A 15,117-nucleotide genomic window follows, 5' to 3' on the forward strand; every position below is an offset into this window, starting at 1 on the left:
TATATGGGATAGTGTTGCTTAACACCTATTATAAAATAGAAATTTTAATTAAATTATATGTTAAGTACAATGCATTTATGATCTGATTACTATATAATTTAAACAAAAAACTAATTACATAAAAATATATAAAATTTGTTCTATAATTAATTTAATTTGAATAAAATTTTCTTATTATATAATTGCCATTCACTACTTCAATGACCAATTATGTTGCTGATTCTTTTGTTTGAATAAACTTTTCACTAAATAAAATAAGGGTATCACTATTGCTTCACATAATTACTTCCTCTATATATATATATCAAATACGACTTCTAACCGTATATTTTTGTGCCCGTATTCGATAATATTTTAACAATAAAAGTATTATGAATAAAATGTCACAAGGAAAAAGGGTCGAGTTAGAATGTGGGCATTTATTTAGTTGATCTGTCTAGTTTTGGGAAAACAAACATTGTAATAATAATTTAATAGATGCGAAATTTCATGCTTGAAAGTGATTTTTCTCTTATAAGTTTGTAACATTATTATATCACATAATTATGTGAAAAATGATTGGTCCATGCATTTCAAATCATGTCTACATTTCTTAAATCAATGGTAAAAAATATATAAAAAAAAAGAATTTACCCCAAAAAAAAAAAGGGTCCAAAAGATAAAAGGCAAATTTACAAATCTTCCTATTATAATACGTTAAGTTTGATAATCGTATATATAAATTATTTCACATCAATATAATATATATTTTATTCTCTTGGTATATATTATTTATTTCTATTCAATATTTTAATGATCACCATGAATAATATATAAGGTGAATGATAATTATATTTCTTGATATTTGGTATAATTATAAATACTCTTTTATTGTTTAAAAATTATAAATATATATACACTCAAATAAAAAATAGTTATGTAGCTCCTAAACTGTGACATGGAAACCAGTACTTTACCCTTGCTGAAATATTTTTTACAAAAAAAATTGATAAAATATAAAAATAAAAATTGAGGACAGGGCAAATAAATAATCCATAGGAAATATTAATCTATCAAAATATTTTGAAAATTCAAAAAAATATATATAAGATTATAGTTCATAATTCAAAATGATATTTTGATCAATTCATCATAAAAATTGGATGAGAAAACCTAATGGATCGAGACTAATGAAATAGGCTTGTTGTTAGACGGACGTTAAAATTATGGGAGATATTTGTAATTTTTTAAATAATAATAAGGTATTTGTAATTATATCAAATTCTAAAAAAAGTGGGTGTAATTTATCCATATATATATATATATATATATTTCGGATAAACTATATCTTAATGTCAAAATCATGACTGCAACAATCAAGAAAATTGTAAAAGGTCAACCAAGTCTATCTATCATTAATGGTTTCAAAAATTTTGTGCACCTCTTAAATATTTTATCTATACATACATATTCTTACACTTACTCTTCCACATTCACATTCCTAGTTTTTAGCATAATTGCATTTGTATATATATAGTAAAATGAAGTATGACACATATTAAATATTCTATTCCAAATTTTATTACATTTTTTATCATATGTTGAGGTTGTTCGACTGAGCTGATTTGAATCTTTTTATGTGTTTTAAAATCTTAAAAATTTTAAATTTTATATATAAATAAGCTTTAAAGTGTTTGAATAATTAAAATATTAGAATTTATAAGATATTAGAGTATTTGACATAATAAAATTACTATATTGTAATAATAATAAAGAAAAAATCACCAAACTGTTAAAATTTAAAATCATGCAACACATATTTATACTTGAAAAAAAAAATCAACTAAATACGTCATACGTACAAAATCGTTTTTCAAAATAAAATAAATAATTCTTTATTTTTTATGCATAACATATACATTTATTAATTAAAATAAAAAAAATACAAAAAAAGAAAATCCAACATTCCTTACCTATTATACAAACACACATTGACTAGGCCAAATAATTTAAATTTATTGTCCAACGGTACTCAGGGGTAATATCGTCAATTCAAGAAATGGCTTTATTGAGTGTGATTATTGTAGAGGGAAAAAGGGTGTATTGGTGGAGGAACAAAGTCTTTGATTTGAAGCATTACCTTTTCCATTAAAGTATCACTCACACCACTCCCCTTTCCCATCTTTATATACTTTTTAATTTAATTAATTATTTATTTAATTACAATGGAATGAGTTTAGTGTTAATTAAAAGTAATTAGTGTGGGGTCCACTTTTGTGGACTCATCCCTTCAAAAATATTGATTCATTGCGGAAAATAGATTAAGAGAAAATTACAACAAACTCCCTTAAAATTTGTCATAATTATAAATATTTTATTGTTGTTTGAGACTTTGTAAATACTATTCTATAATCAATAACTGTCTAACAGATACTCCATCGTAACAGTCCATTATATGGGTATTTGTTTAACGTTTGTTAATTTCGAGAACGTATTTATAATTTTTACAAAAAGTGATAGAATTATAATAAATTTTAGGGGGTCTATTGTAATTTACCTAAAAATTAAATTTGGTGGTTAAGGGTGTTATCTAATCATGATAACATCTCATATGGTTTATTTATTTTGTTATTAAAAAAGACATTGCACGTGCACCACATGTATGGCACGTGGGAGGCCACTTTACCTTTTCCCAATCTTGATAGGGGCATGTTTGGAAAATTGTAAAAAGAAAATGTGTAAGTTTAGTTACAACGTGGATTTGTTAGGACCTGTTTATTTGTTTGGATAAATTATATTAATAACCCTTTCAAAAATTAGGTCTGATCACACCAATTCCTTATATTCTTTACAAAATTATAAAAATACATCTTAAAATTATAACTACAATTATAATTTACATTGTCACGTTTTCATGAACACAAAAATTTACACAAACACTTTCTTAAGATAAATAACATTGATGCCCCTTAAAAGATTATACTTGCAATTTTACAAAAGGTACCGGTAGAGAGAGAAAATATATTTTTATTATTTAAAAAATTACTAATACCCCTAATTTTAATGGTCATCCAACAACTTACTCAATTCGTTAGGTAAAAGAAAAACATGTAGCAAGAGCAAAGTTGACAACTTCAAACCCTCATTCAATGATTACATAATTTCATCAAACATTAAGATATAGTTGTATTTTTTAAAACAACAAGAGGTATTCGTAATTATGTCAAATATCATGTAAGCTCATTATAATTTGCCTTGTAATTTAATATGCTTAATAGGGATCAACCTGGGATGAGGGGCAAAATAGTCAATTTACAAATCAACGAAATAAAATGTTACAAACCTCTAGTTGTCTATTAGACCCTCGAGTACATCATACTATAGTCTACTTCACTGTAAATATTACTTTTGATAAATTTTATAAGAATATATTCATTATCGTTGAAGCACATCACTATTTCAATATAATTTTTTCGTCTACATCAATCACAAAATAATTCACTTATTTACATTAGGAACCACTCACCTAAGTCTAACAGTACCTAATATATATGTGTGTGTGTGTTTGTGAGATAAAGTTTAAATTTAATTTATAAAAATTAGATATTTAAGAATGTAAGAAAACCAATGATTGGTGCTTTATTTTACTTAGTTTTGGGTGAATCAAGTTGTGTACCAATTCTTGGGAAACTGTAGTTTGTCATAAATGAAAGATAGAACCATACAATATGGCATCTGAACAGCAATTTGCTGTAGTCTTATGTACAAGGACAAAACATGGGATACATATGATATCTCTTCTCTTTTCTTAAATAGACCTACTCCCTTTTTTTTTATAGGTTTTCCATAGTATTAAAAAGGATAAGTTACAACATAATATTCCGATGTTTGTTATAATTATAACCACCGTTTAGTTGTTTGAAAATTATAAATATCTATTTAAAAATTATTTATTATTTGATAAATACCTCGATAATAGGTTGTTATGAAGGGTATTTGTTAGACATTTATTAATTATAGAAGATATCAAGTGTAATATATTTATTAATAGTACTGGCACGTGTTCTATACTGATTGAGAACAAGAAATTTGAGTGGTTTATAAACGTCAAAATCACTCTCTCTAGTAGGTCGTATTTTCAGAAGTCAGAGTAGATAATACCCTACGCGACGAGACATTGATTGTGCCTCATGTTGTACCATTTGGCATCATTTTGTGAGAATGATGTTATGTCCGTCTGAAACCCTTTGTTCGGGAGGTCGATGATGTTGGTATGCGTCCCACTTTAATTGTAGATAAGGAATTTGAGTGACTTATAAACTCTATTTCCTGACGAGGCACCTTTCAATGATAGACCTGTGAAGCTCATCTACTAAAACAATTGTCCTTACAAAATTACGATCAATTATTATTATTATTATTTTTTTTACTGCGATAATTTTGTGACCATAGGTCATATTTCTTGTAGCAAGACTTAAATTCAATTAACTTGTAATCTAAAAAACATTCATATTTAATTGAACTCGATTCAACTATATTTCGCCAAACAATTGAACTTCAAGTAAGTTCGAATTGATTTCAATTTATTAAAATATTATTGTAATTAATATATAATTACAGCTATTATTTAAAAAAAAAAAAACAGCAAACTACTAGAAAGTGTATATAATTATTACATGAATATATACATATATATATATAACAATAAATTATAAGAAACCTCTCAATTTTCCTTATAACTAAAGCAATGTTATCCAAACAACAATCATATGGTCTATTAATTTTGGACCAATTATGGGTTGGATGAATGTTGGTAACTTAATTATTTATGTTGGGACATTGGCCGCAATAAATAAATTAATTATATATTTAGCACATACGTATTATAGTAATAACATTTCAAAAAAAAAAAAAAAAATTGGGGGCGAGTATTAATGTACTTGGTGCATTTAATGTACATGAACTACAATTATCCAAAAAGTGAAAAATAAAGTAACCTAAACTACTTAGTCATGTCTAATTATTTCAAAATTTTGGGTAAATTATATTTACGATCTCCTGAAATTAAACATATCCTATTTTTTTGTAAATTATAACTCTTCATAAAATTTAAATTATAATTATAACTAAAAACCTTATTTAAAGCAAAGTTTACACAAACAAAATATTACACTGACGCTCTTTATCAGTGCAGCTGTAATTTTTACAAAAGAATATTACACTAACACCCGTTAGGGGGTGTAGCTGTAATTTTACAGAAAATATACGGTATTTGTATAATTTGACTTAACCTCAAAAAGTATCAATATAATTTACCTAATTTTTTTATGGGTAATATCATTTAAACTCTTTAATTATTACATTCATTTGTATATGAATTTACTTAATATGCTATCACATTAATAGTTATGATTTTATCTAAAAAGTGCGCATCAATATATACAAGTCATAACAAGTAATCACTTCACTGGCGGAATTATGATTTCTCAATATGTTTAATTACTACGTTCAAAAGTAAAAAATCATGACGATTATCAATCAATCATGACTACGCAATGACTATTAGCCGTTGTTTCTGCTAGAGGGGCCAAAATATTAGCAATAGTAGAAACTATAACGCGTGTCATATTCTATCAAAATACTAACAAACTCTGATAAAAATGATTAAAAGTAATTTTCTTTTTATAACTCATATGATTATTAATAAAAATTCCTGAAAACTACTAAAAGTACGTAATCTTAACACAACGAAAACTATAGGGTGAATAGCAATTTACCCCCCTGTGGTATTGAAAATGAGCACATTACCCAATGTGAAAAAAAATATAGCAATTTACCTCCCTGTACTTTTTAAAATGAAGCAATTTTATTTTTTTAATAAAGAAATAATTTGTTGATTTACGATATCACAAGAGGTTGCTTGCATTTTTCTCGAATACTATATGTCATTCAACCTCTAGTTGGCCATTGTATTTGTACGCACTTACCGAGACCTGGTAGCTAATGGTAGCTACGAAATTTAATAAGTTAGTACTATGTATTAAACATCATAAAAGGAGGTAAGGAAACGTACTAGTCTAAGTACACGATGTGCATCTCATAATATCTTTGTACGACGACGGTTGTCTGAATATGACACACACACACAAACATATTCACATATTAATGCTATTAGTGTATGCACGATGTAAATTAGTGGTTCATTTCAATTACAAATAAAAAACTTGAACGGCTTATAAAAAAATCAAATTAACCCATTTTTATGACAAAATGGTGAAATAAAATTCATACAGAACAAAAGTGAATAATATCTCATGCAATCAGATCAATTATTGGGCATGTTGCATCGAAATAATAGTTCATTTGATTTTATTTAATTATTGGAGAACCTAGTTCTTGGCTAGGGATAAGGCTACAAGAAAAAGGGTTCTTTAAATGGTGCATGAATTTTTGGATAAGAGCAACTTCATTGAATTAATTAGTCATTTGGATCATAAAGATTGATTGGATTTATGTCAATTTCATGACAAGTATAGTACCATTATTTACTAAAAAATGATTGACGTAAATTAAGTTAAATCAAACTTGATTCAACCTAGATTTTCTCAAATCATAGGTAAAGGACGACATGAAAAGGGATCGTCGAGGCCTAGTTAGTTCATAAAACTCAGGTACCATAGCTATAAGATCATAAGTTCAAATTCCATATATGCATAGTTATCTGAAGTATTAATTAGTCTACTTTAACAACAGTTACTTGTCAACTATAATAGTAGTTTATGGTTGATCACGGATAATGGCAGATTGCGATAATTGATATATTGATGTTATTTATAAGGGATGATTATCCTGCTCTTTCTTGAAATTTGATGTAATTACACGTAAATTTCATGTGGTTTGAAAATTTACATTTAGTATCCTTAAAGTTTATTTATGTCTTACAAATAGATCACTCCGTTAGTTAAAATTTATTAGATTTGCTGATGTTAGCAAAAAAAAATTGAATAAAAATTCATATTTATTCCCTATTAACTTATTTCTGACTTACTGCAGTTCAAGCAAATTCTTTATGACCCAAGTACCCTTACAAGGTTAGAGCATGTATTATTGTGTGAAAACGTATAAAGATAGTTAGATCAGAAAAGATTGATTTGACCTGTAATAAGTCGGTAATAAGCCAATGGGGGTAAATATAAATTTTTATTTACTTTTTTTGTTAATATCAACAAACTCAGTAAATTTTGACTAATAGCGAATTTTATTTGTTAGACAAAAACAAACATAAAAAATATTAGATGTAATTTTATAAATTATAGGACATCTAGATATAATACACTAAATCTTATGAAAACACAATATAATTATCCCTATTTGCAGTGTAATTGTAACTCATTCATTTAAAAGTAAAAATAAGAAAGAGTGGAGTCCGCAGACGAAATGGTAGTAGTAGTATTATTATTGTTAAGAATTTCATTACATCATCACACCACTGCCAATTAGATGCTTTTTCTTACACAATTATAACGATATCAATAAATTAAAAAAGTACATCCTTCATCAATAAATTTAAATTTTAATAAATTAAGATTATAGTAAATTCACATTAAAAAAGATGAATATTCATTACATATTCAGATTAAATGAAACAAATCTCATATATTTTGTAGAACTCCCTCCATTAGATGCTTTCACGAGGAAATTTTCACTCCAACATTATTCCTCATTCATTGTTTTCTTTCAAGGGTAGATTGCAATTACAAGTTTGACTTAAAGAAAAATAGCTTAAAATCCTCCTACGTTCTAAAAGTTCGGCTTAAAAATTCATATACTAAAAGTATAAACGAAAAGTTTCCTATGTATTTTCTAAATGTTGCACACGCCCCCTTTACCATTGTTATTTAACAGCGTTAAATTTTTTATAATTATCCGTTATACCCTTATATATTATAAACTATTTATATTACAAGTATTGTTGAATACATCATAGTACAGTTTCAAAGTTTTTTTAAGTTTAAGGTATGTCGATATGTAATATTCTCTATTTTCAATATGGGATGGTCGATTTATACATTTCCTTGGACACACGCACTCTTCAATTTTGCAATGTAAGAAGCTGACAGTTCACCTTCTTTTTAATATGCAGAGTTAAATTTAAATAGTAACTTTGAACAGTAATTTTCATTCATCCAGAATTGGATTTAATAAATTAAACACACCAAAAATCACCTATATTTTATGTAGATTAATGGTTCCAAAGTCATTTTAATTTAATTTATCGATGATAGCTCACTTAAATTATCAATAAAAGGTAATCACCAATTTTTTCAACAAAGAGTTCGGCAGTGTCCCAGTCGTAGTCACCACGCACCGTGGAATTTCAAGAACTGTATATTGAATATATAATTGCATTTGTCAAGTGATTGACAACTCTTATACGCTAATTGCATTATCAGTACAATATATTTGTCATGAAAGTAATCTAGATCTGAGTAAACTTAATCCAAACTAAAATTTAATCTCCATATCGCCATCTTTAGAAAAGTCCATCTGTTTTCCTATTGATCAACGACATAAGTTCAAGATTTTAATCATTTTCAATATGTTGGATTGTTGATGACAACCCAACAGTGCAATTAGATATGTTGTCTGTAAGAGTTAGGCCAATCAACAAGTTGCTTGTAAACCTGTAATGAGATCAGTATTTCGGTCCAGTTTTATGTTTTTCCTATTTTCTGCTTGCATTTACAGAGAACAAACTCTTTCATTGACAGGTTCATAAAGATTCAATTTAGAGAACATTGAGCTGCACAACACCACATACATTTGAAAGATACCAAATGGATACTATGTAATATGTCATCCTTCCAAGTAGGCTTCCAACTAGAAACATGGATATGTCGATCTATAATCGGTGATAAACTATGTAGAAACGACCAAGGGACGGTCTCTAAAGCCTATTAAATCTTTATCCTTGTAATTCATTCAAATATATAAATCAAGCTTGGATCCAAACTTCAATTTCCAGCGGATATATCTACCCAGTCAGACAGCAAAGATGATTTGAATATCTGAAGCAGCACCATCTTTTTGTTTCGGTCAAGAGTTGTCATGTTGTGTTTTTTGTAAACGCCGAGTTTAAGAGCTTGTTTCCCTTCTTTGTTTGCTCTCTTCCTCAAAGCAGACAGTAAACCTGCCCACTGTGGATCTGAATGCGTTTCATTTTTCTTGGCTTCAGTCTCCTCTCCATCAGCTGATGATAGATCCACAGCAGTATCCACTGAATCCTTACCTTGTTGCTCCCCATCAGCTGATGATAGATCAGCAGCAGCATCCACTGATCCCTTTCCTTGTTGCTCCCCATCAGCTGATGATAGATCAGCAGCAGCACCTACTGATCCCTTACCTTGTTGTTCCCCATCAGCTGAAGATATATCAGCAGCAGTATCCACCAAAACCTTACGCTGTTGCTCCCCATCAGCTGATGATAGATCAGCAGCAGTATCCACCGAAACCTTACCTTGTTGCATCCTTTCCTCGGCATTTTCACTGCCAGTTTGCTGACTATCACCACTACTATCATTGTCACTTCTGCTTCCCCACCATCTATATGAGACACTTGATAAGCCGTGTGATGGGAATCCGTACTTAAATTCATCGAAGGTGGCTGAATTCGCTTTGTTCATGGTTGAGCTATGCATATTAAGTGAAGTCTCGGTTTGGTTATCCTTGGTTGGCTGCTGTGGAAGCATTCGTAAAGTCGAAGTTTCCTGTGAAGAGCCAATGTTTGTGATCTGAGGGCGAGGGCCTCTACGTGTAACCAAAGTAACCCCAACAATGTAAAAATGAAAACAAAAGAATTGGGTGAGAAAGTGAAGAAATTTTGCACATAAATCCTACAATCAGAAACAAGCAATGAACAAGAAAAGTTGGAAGAGAACAAAGATTATACAAGTAAAATAACTGCTGCTATTTTAAAGAAATACATTGTCTTTGTAAGACTTAGTGGAGACGTTAAGACATGAAATCGCACGCAAGAGTAACCTATTACTACAGATCTTACGGAGCTTTTGGATGAACTTTCACTTGTGCTTTGTCTAAGCAGCACATATTTACGACTTGGAATTGGATTTGACTTTGAATTTAGCCTAAACCTTTTGCAAGTATCATTTGTGTGCAAGACAGAAAGTAAAATAAACTTACAGAGATGATGATACAGCTGAACTTGCCAAAGTCTCCTTCCTTTCTCCAGCAACTTTTAGTTCAGCAAGTTGCTTCTCTTTTTCTATTGCAGCATCCTTCTTAATTTCTTCAATGCTCTTTCCAGAGAGAAACTAGATCACAGCAAAAAGATTGCAAAATCTTGAGCTAGTTCACATGGTTAATTAATTATACATGGGAAGTGGAAATGTAACAAACAGTATTATGACATGACATAAGGAATAATGAAATGACTGTCCTTCCATCAACAAGAAAATGCACTACCAGTAAGTAAATTGTTTTAAGCATCCTACTTCATGACCAGATTGGTTCTTGAATTCACATTAACATTTAACGGTGAACTAATGAAATCAAACAGTTCTCAGTAATTTTAGTAAGGGATTCAGGGAACAACAGATGAGTTTTGATCTTGTCACTGATGGACATGAGATTCGCGATTTAGAAAATTGGAAGCAAATAAGATGTCTAAGCTAATTGGAGACGGACAGAAAAGGATAAACACGTCATTCACACCAAAAATTTGCGGGATGCAATGCTGCAACATATAGCATTGCCCCTCCATACAAGCCAATTAATCAAGAAAGACAAGGAAAAGAACTGCAATGAAGATTTCATTGATAGGTAGATATAATTTGTCTGCACCTAAAATGCAAGGAAACAACCATGTGTAAGAATTAGCATCTATGGAGCAATTACTGCAAGCATTTAAAACCTTCACCTGGATAAACCTTGACGTCCTACCTTTGTTATCCTTGTAGACTTCAGATTGTCATTTTAAAGACTTCCAAGTTTCTGAATTACAGTCCAAGATCCTCATCGCTCTAACAGTCTAACTTGTCCACTATTACTCCCCCACCCATGTACAAAATTAGTATCTATGGGAAGCATTTACGGCAAGCATTTAGAAGCCTTCACCTGGAGACATCCTACTTTATTATCCTTGCCGACTCCATATTACAGACTTCCTAGTTTCTGAATTACAGTCCAAAGTTCTAGTCACTCTAACTCCTCCACTATGTTTACACCCCCAACCTCCCCCCAAAAAATTAATTTAGGGCCAAAGTCATTTGAAGAGCACAAGATAAAACTCCTGAAGAATAGTAATAAATAAAAGGGGACAAAAAGCCTATACTGCCACCAGAAACTTTGGGCCTGTAAATGAGAACTGCTGTGGTGCACAAAGTATAAAAAATTGAAACTTACTACGAGGCTAGCCTCTGGCCTAAACGAAACTAAATCTTCAATTACTTTTTTCAAACAACAGCCAATGACCTGTTGTGACAAATTCAGCTAAAATCGACACTGTTCACAAAAACCTAAAAGATAGAAATTTCTGCATTTCTGTGTGTTCCATCCTACAGTCACTTGTTGTGGGCTTACTCATGGATAAAAGGACTAACTCCCTGTTATTTTTATTACAGGGCAACTCATATACGGTTGGCGGTGCACTGAACCATAAAAAAGGGCAATTCAGCGTCCCAACCAAACTATGACAGTCATTTCCACAGCTCAAGCTCAGAAGATACCAGGTTAAATCATCTTACACGTGTTAGATCAAGTAAAATTTCAAGATCTCACGAGAAGATTCTTGGTGCGTAGCGCTTCAAGCCTAGATTTCTAAACATTCCAGCAGAGTAGAAGCTTTAAGGAAATACACATATATCGTAGAAAGGCCATCTTTACAGAGTAACATCGATGATACATAGTATATCAACTGCTACTTCAGTGCAAGCAAACAGGATGAATGCTGATTAATACTTTTGAAGCTTGGGTAAAAAGGTAACCGCATATATATGGAACTCTTGGCTTATAACAAAGTGGTGGCAGAACAGGAACCTGCTGGTGCTCAGAGGCAGGAGCCATGTGAGTACCCAAGATAGGGGTCGCGAAGGGAAGGGCACAGGGAATGTATGGATTTGATAGGTAAGAAAGGGATACTTCTATTACACATTATCAGAAATGGGTTTCTGGACCTTCAAATATAGCTTGCTTCCTTTTCCCTTAGTAACGGGTTATATAGGAGTTGATTGGGCCTGTCAAAAGTTACTCTATATGAGTTCCTAAAAGTTAACTGAATGAAAATCACAAGTATGTGGATCAAGCAATCTCAGCCAACGTGGTTGTCGGGAAACCTTCCTTCAGTTATACAATATGACAGCACTACGCTATCCAATTACAAGACAAGCTGCATTTTCTGGTTATCTTACCTTTCGATATGGCCACCTGACAAGACCATTTTCATAGCAGACTTTCTTTAGAACACTAGGACAAACACCTGCAGAATGAAAAACACAGTCCCATAAAATCATAATGTGACAGAAACTGGATAAAGAAAACATTATTGTAATCATATCAACCAGCAAGAGACTAGAGTAAAGTTGAAAACCTAAAACTAAATTCATTTCAGCTAACAAGTAAAGGTATGGCAACAAAGTTTATGCACCTTAAAAACAGTAGTCTTGTGTTAAGAATTTTAGAATTTTCTCCTTCAGCTTTACCCAATCGGCCTCCACGACGAGTGAGAACCAGTAGAAGGCCAATTACCAAATACCAGAAATGCTTGGGAAAATTGGTTCTTGCTAATAAAGTACTAAAATTCATTACTTCAAGAAAATACTTCAGAACATACTCCTAAAGAGCCACTGTTGCCTCAAAACTACTACCAACGTACTCCTTTCACTCTACCTTCTCGCAAGGAAATTTACAAAAGAAATATTCATTCTTCATCAAATTGCCAGTTGCAAGAACTCGAAATGAAACTGCCCATTAGTTCAAAATTCCTTCCACAATGGCTATACCATCGTGCACAACCCTTTCCTGATAAACATTCTTGTACTATTGAGATAGAACAGAGCTATGGTGTAAGTTTCTTCCCAGAACTACCAAAAACAAATACTATTATATCTTTACACCGCATCATTGTCCTAAACAGCTCGGTAGATACATAAATACATACAGACATGCACGCTTCATGTTTTTCAATAAGATTGAGAGAGTGGCGGAGATGTACCAAGAGAGTCCGCGGCGTCGGAGAGTGGAACCGAGAACAATGTGGACACCTCCTCAAAGGACGGAGACTTTGATCCTGGAGCTGGACTCGGACTGGGGTTCGACGTGGGGTTTGAATTTGGTAACGGGCTTCGATTCGAGTACGAGTTCGGAGTCGGGTTCTGCAGAGTACCCATCATCGGTGGCGATAGGCGGAGGGCCGGGGGAGGTCGGGTGCGATTTGAATATTGGGTTCAACTTTTTGAGGGATTTTTCGACTAAAATGGATAAAACACAATGAAGTGAAAATAGGCTAAAAATTTTAAATATCATTTTTAATTTAAATTAATTGTTCATTTTTATTAAATTTAACGATATTAATTTTTTTATAAAACAATTATTATATTTTTATTTAATATATATTATTTTATTTCTTAAAAAATACAAAAAAATAACTCAAAAATAAGTAAAAAAATATACCTGCGAAATATATAAATACCATAAGTACATCTTAATAAAAAAAAACCCAAAAAAAGGGTCAACAATAAGTTAAAAGAATATCCCCAAACGCACAAGAAGTGCGTGTAATACACATTCCATTAGTTACTAACGGATTAATGGTACGGGTGTTTTTTTGCTGAATTTTAAAAAATATAGGGGGGGTTTTAGCCTATTTCGAAAATGCAATATGATTTTTAGTTTTTAACTAGATACATGGAAGTAAATGCATTTGAGCCGGGATTTTTCACATTTTAATCTAATTGAAAATGAATGTATGAAATTAACAAATTTTATTTTAGGCCAAAAAAACTACAAGGTATCCGACCAGATTTATCATAATTATAAATATTTTTTTATTATTTACTATAATTATAAATATTTTTTATTATTTATAATAATATAAACACCTTCTAATATTAATGGACATTTATTTAATTACTTTTATAATAAATTATTATGAAAGAATCTTTATTGGACAATTGTTAATTTTAGAAAAATCATTGTATTTTAACATTTATTTTAATACCTACCCTCCATAATACATTTAATATTACAATTAAATAAATATATTAATAATTTAATTTTAAAATATTTTTAAAATAATAAATTTTACAAATATGATTATAAAAATAAATATAACCACATTTATGGAATAACTTTAAATTTACATAAACTTAAAAAAATTTATTTTTGTTCTATTAAAATTAATTGAAAATCTTACCTCTAATTTATATCCATAAATTTTGCAAATTTTTAATTGTATAAATTTCTCAAACTGCCGTTATTGTATATCAGTTATCACATTGTTCGTATTTTCGTACAAATTATTATTTTATCCAGTACCATCATAAAATGCTCAAAATAATATTTATTTACAACAATTAGACATTATTAGTATTATTATTATTTTGTGAACGTCTTTAAATAATTATTAACGTCAATATGGTCCAACAAATAAAATGCAATATACTGTTGGATTGAACTACTGATCGAGTAGACTTATTTGGCAAAGTAAACGACTCCTTGATATACGAAATACAAACTTTTAATATAATTATTTGAATAACAATATCAAATTTTATTTTAAAAATCATAATCATAATATACCAACAAAAATGATATATCGAAATTCTAAATTTGTCAAAAATGTCTATCACAATTATTCTCACGTTCACATCAATCTTTGAGGAAAAAGAAAATTATTAAAGTTTTATTATTTTAATTGTATTATAAATCAACTGACCTTATCACTAGAAAAAAGAGAAAGAAAGGAAAGAAGTTTTTAGATGATTGATGAGAAAAAAGTAATTCCAATGCACAGCTCCACTAATAATGTCGACCTAAGCAATGAGGTCACCTGAGTATGACATATAACACTCCCACCCCCACCCCCCACCCAAAAAAAAAAACAAAAAATCTCCAATTAAAATT

The 15,117-nt window shown here is 30.2% G+C and overlaps 1 protein-coding gene across 1 annotated transcript; it reads right to left on the reverse strand.

Moving 5' to 3' along the window:
* Nucleotides 1-8,801: 8,801 nt before the first annotated feature.
* Nucleotides 8,802-13,463, reverse strand: LOC105165548 (uncharacterized). Its single transcript, XM_011084601.3, has 4 exons — nt 13,208-13,463; nt 12,405-12,472; nt 10,180-10,310; nt 8,802-9,786 (listed from the first exon to the last, which is right to left on the reverse strand). The coding sequence occupies exons 1-4, from the start codon at nt 13,383-13,385 to the stop codon at nt 8,994-8,996; spliced, it is 1,170 nt and encodes a 389-aa protein (XP_011082903.1). The 5' UTR covers nt 13,386-13,463; the 3' UTR covers nt 8,802-8,993.
* Between the last annotated feature and the right edge of the window lie 1,654 nt (nt 13,464-15,117).

Source organism: Sesamum indicum, linkage group LG12 (assembly GCF_026168435.1).
Source record: "Sesamum indicum cultivar Baizhima isolate 11 linkage group LG12, ASM2616843v1, whole genome shotgun sequence".
Taxonomy (NCBI): Eukaryota; Viridiplantae; Streptophyta; class Magnoliopsida; order Lamiales; family Pedaliaceae; genus Sesamum; species Sesamum indicum.

Coding starts and splice junctions, on each gene's coding strand:
- LOC105165548 (XM_011084601.3), bottom strand. CDS start 13,385: ATGATGGGTACTCTGCAGAACCCGACTCCGAACTCGTACTCGAATCGA. Junction 10,311..12,404: donor TCAGGTGGCCATATCGAAAG/GTAAGATAACCA, acceptor GCTGTGATCTAG/TTTCTCTCTGGAAAGAGCAT. Junction 9,787..10,179: donor TCAGCTGTATCATCATCTCT/GTAAGTTTATTT, acceptor GGTTACACGTAG/AGGCCCTCGCCCTCAGATCA.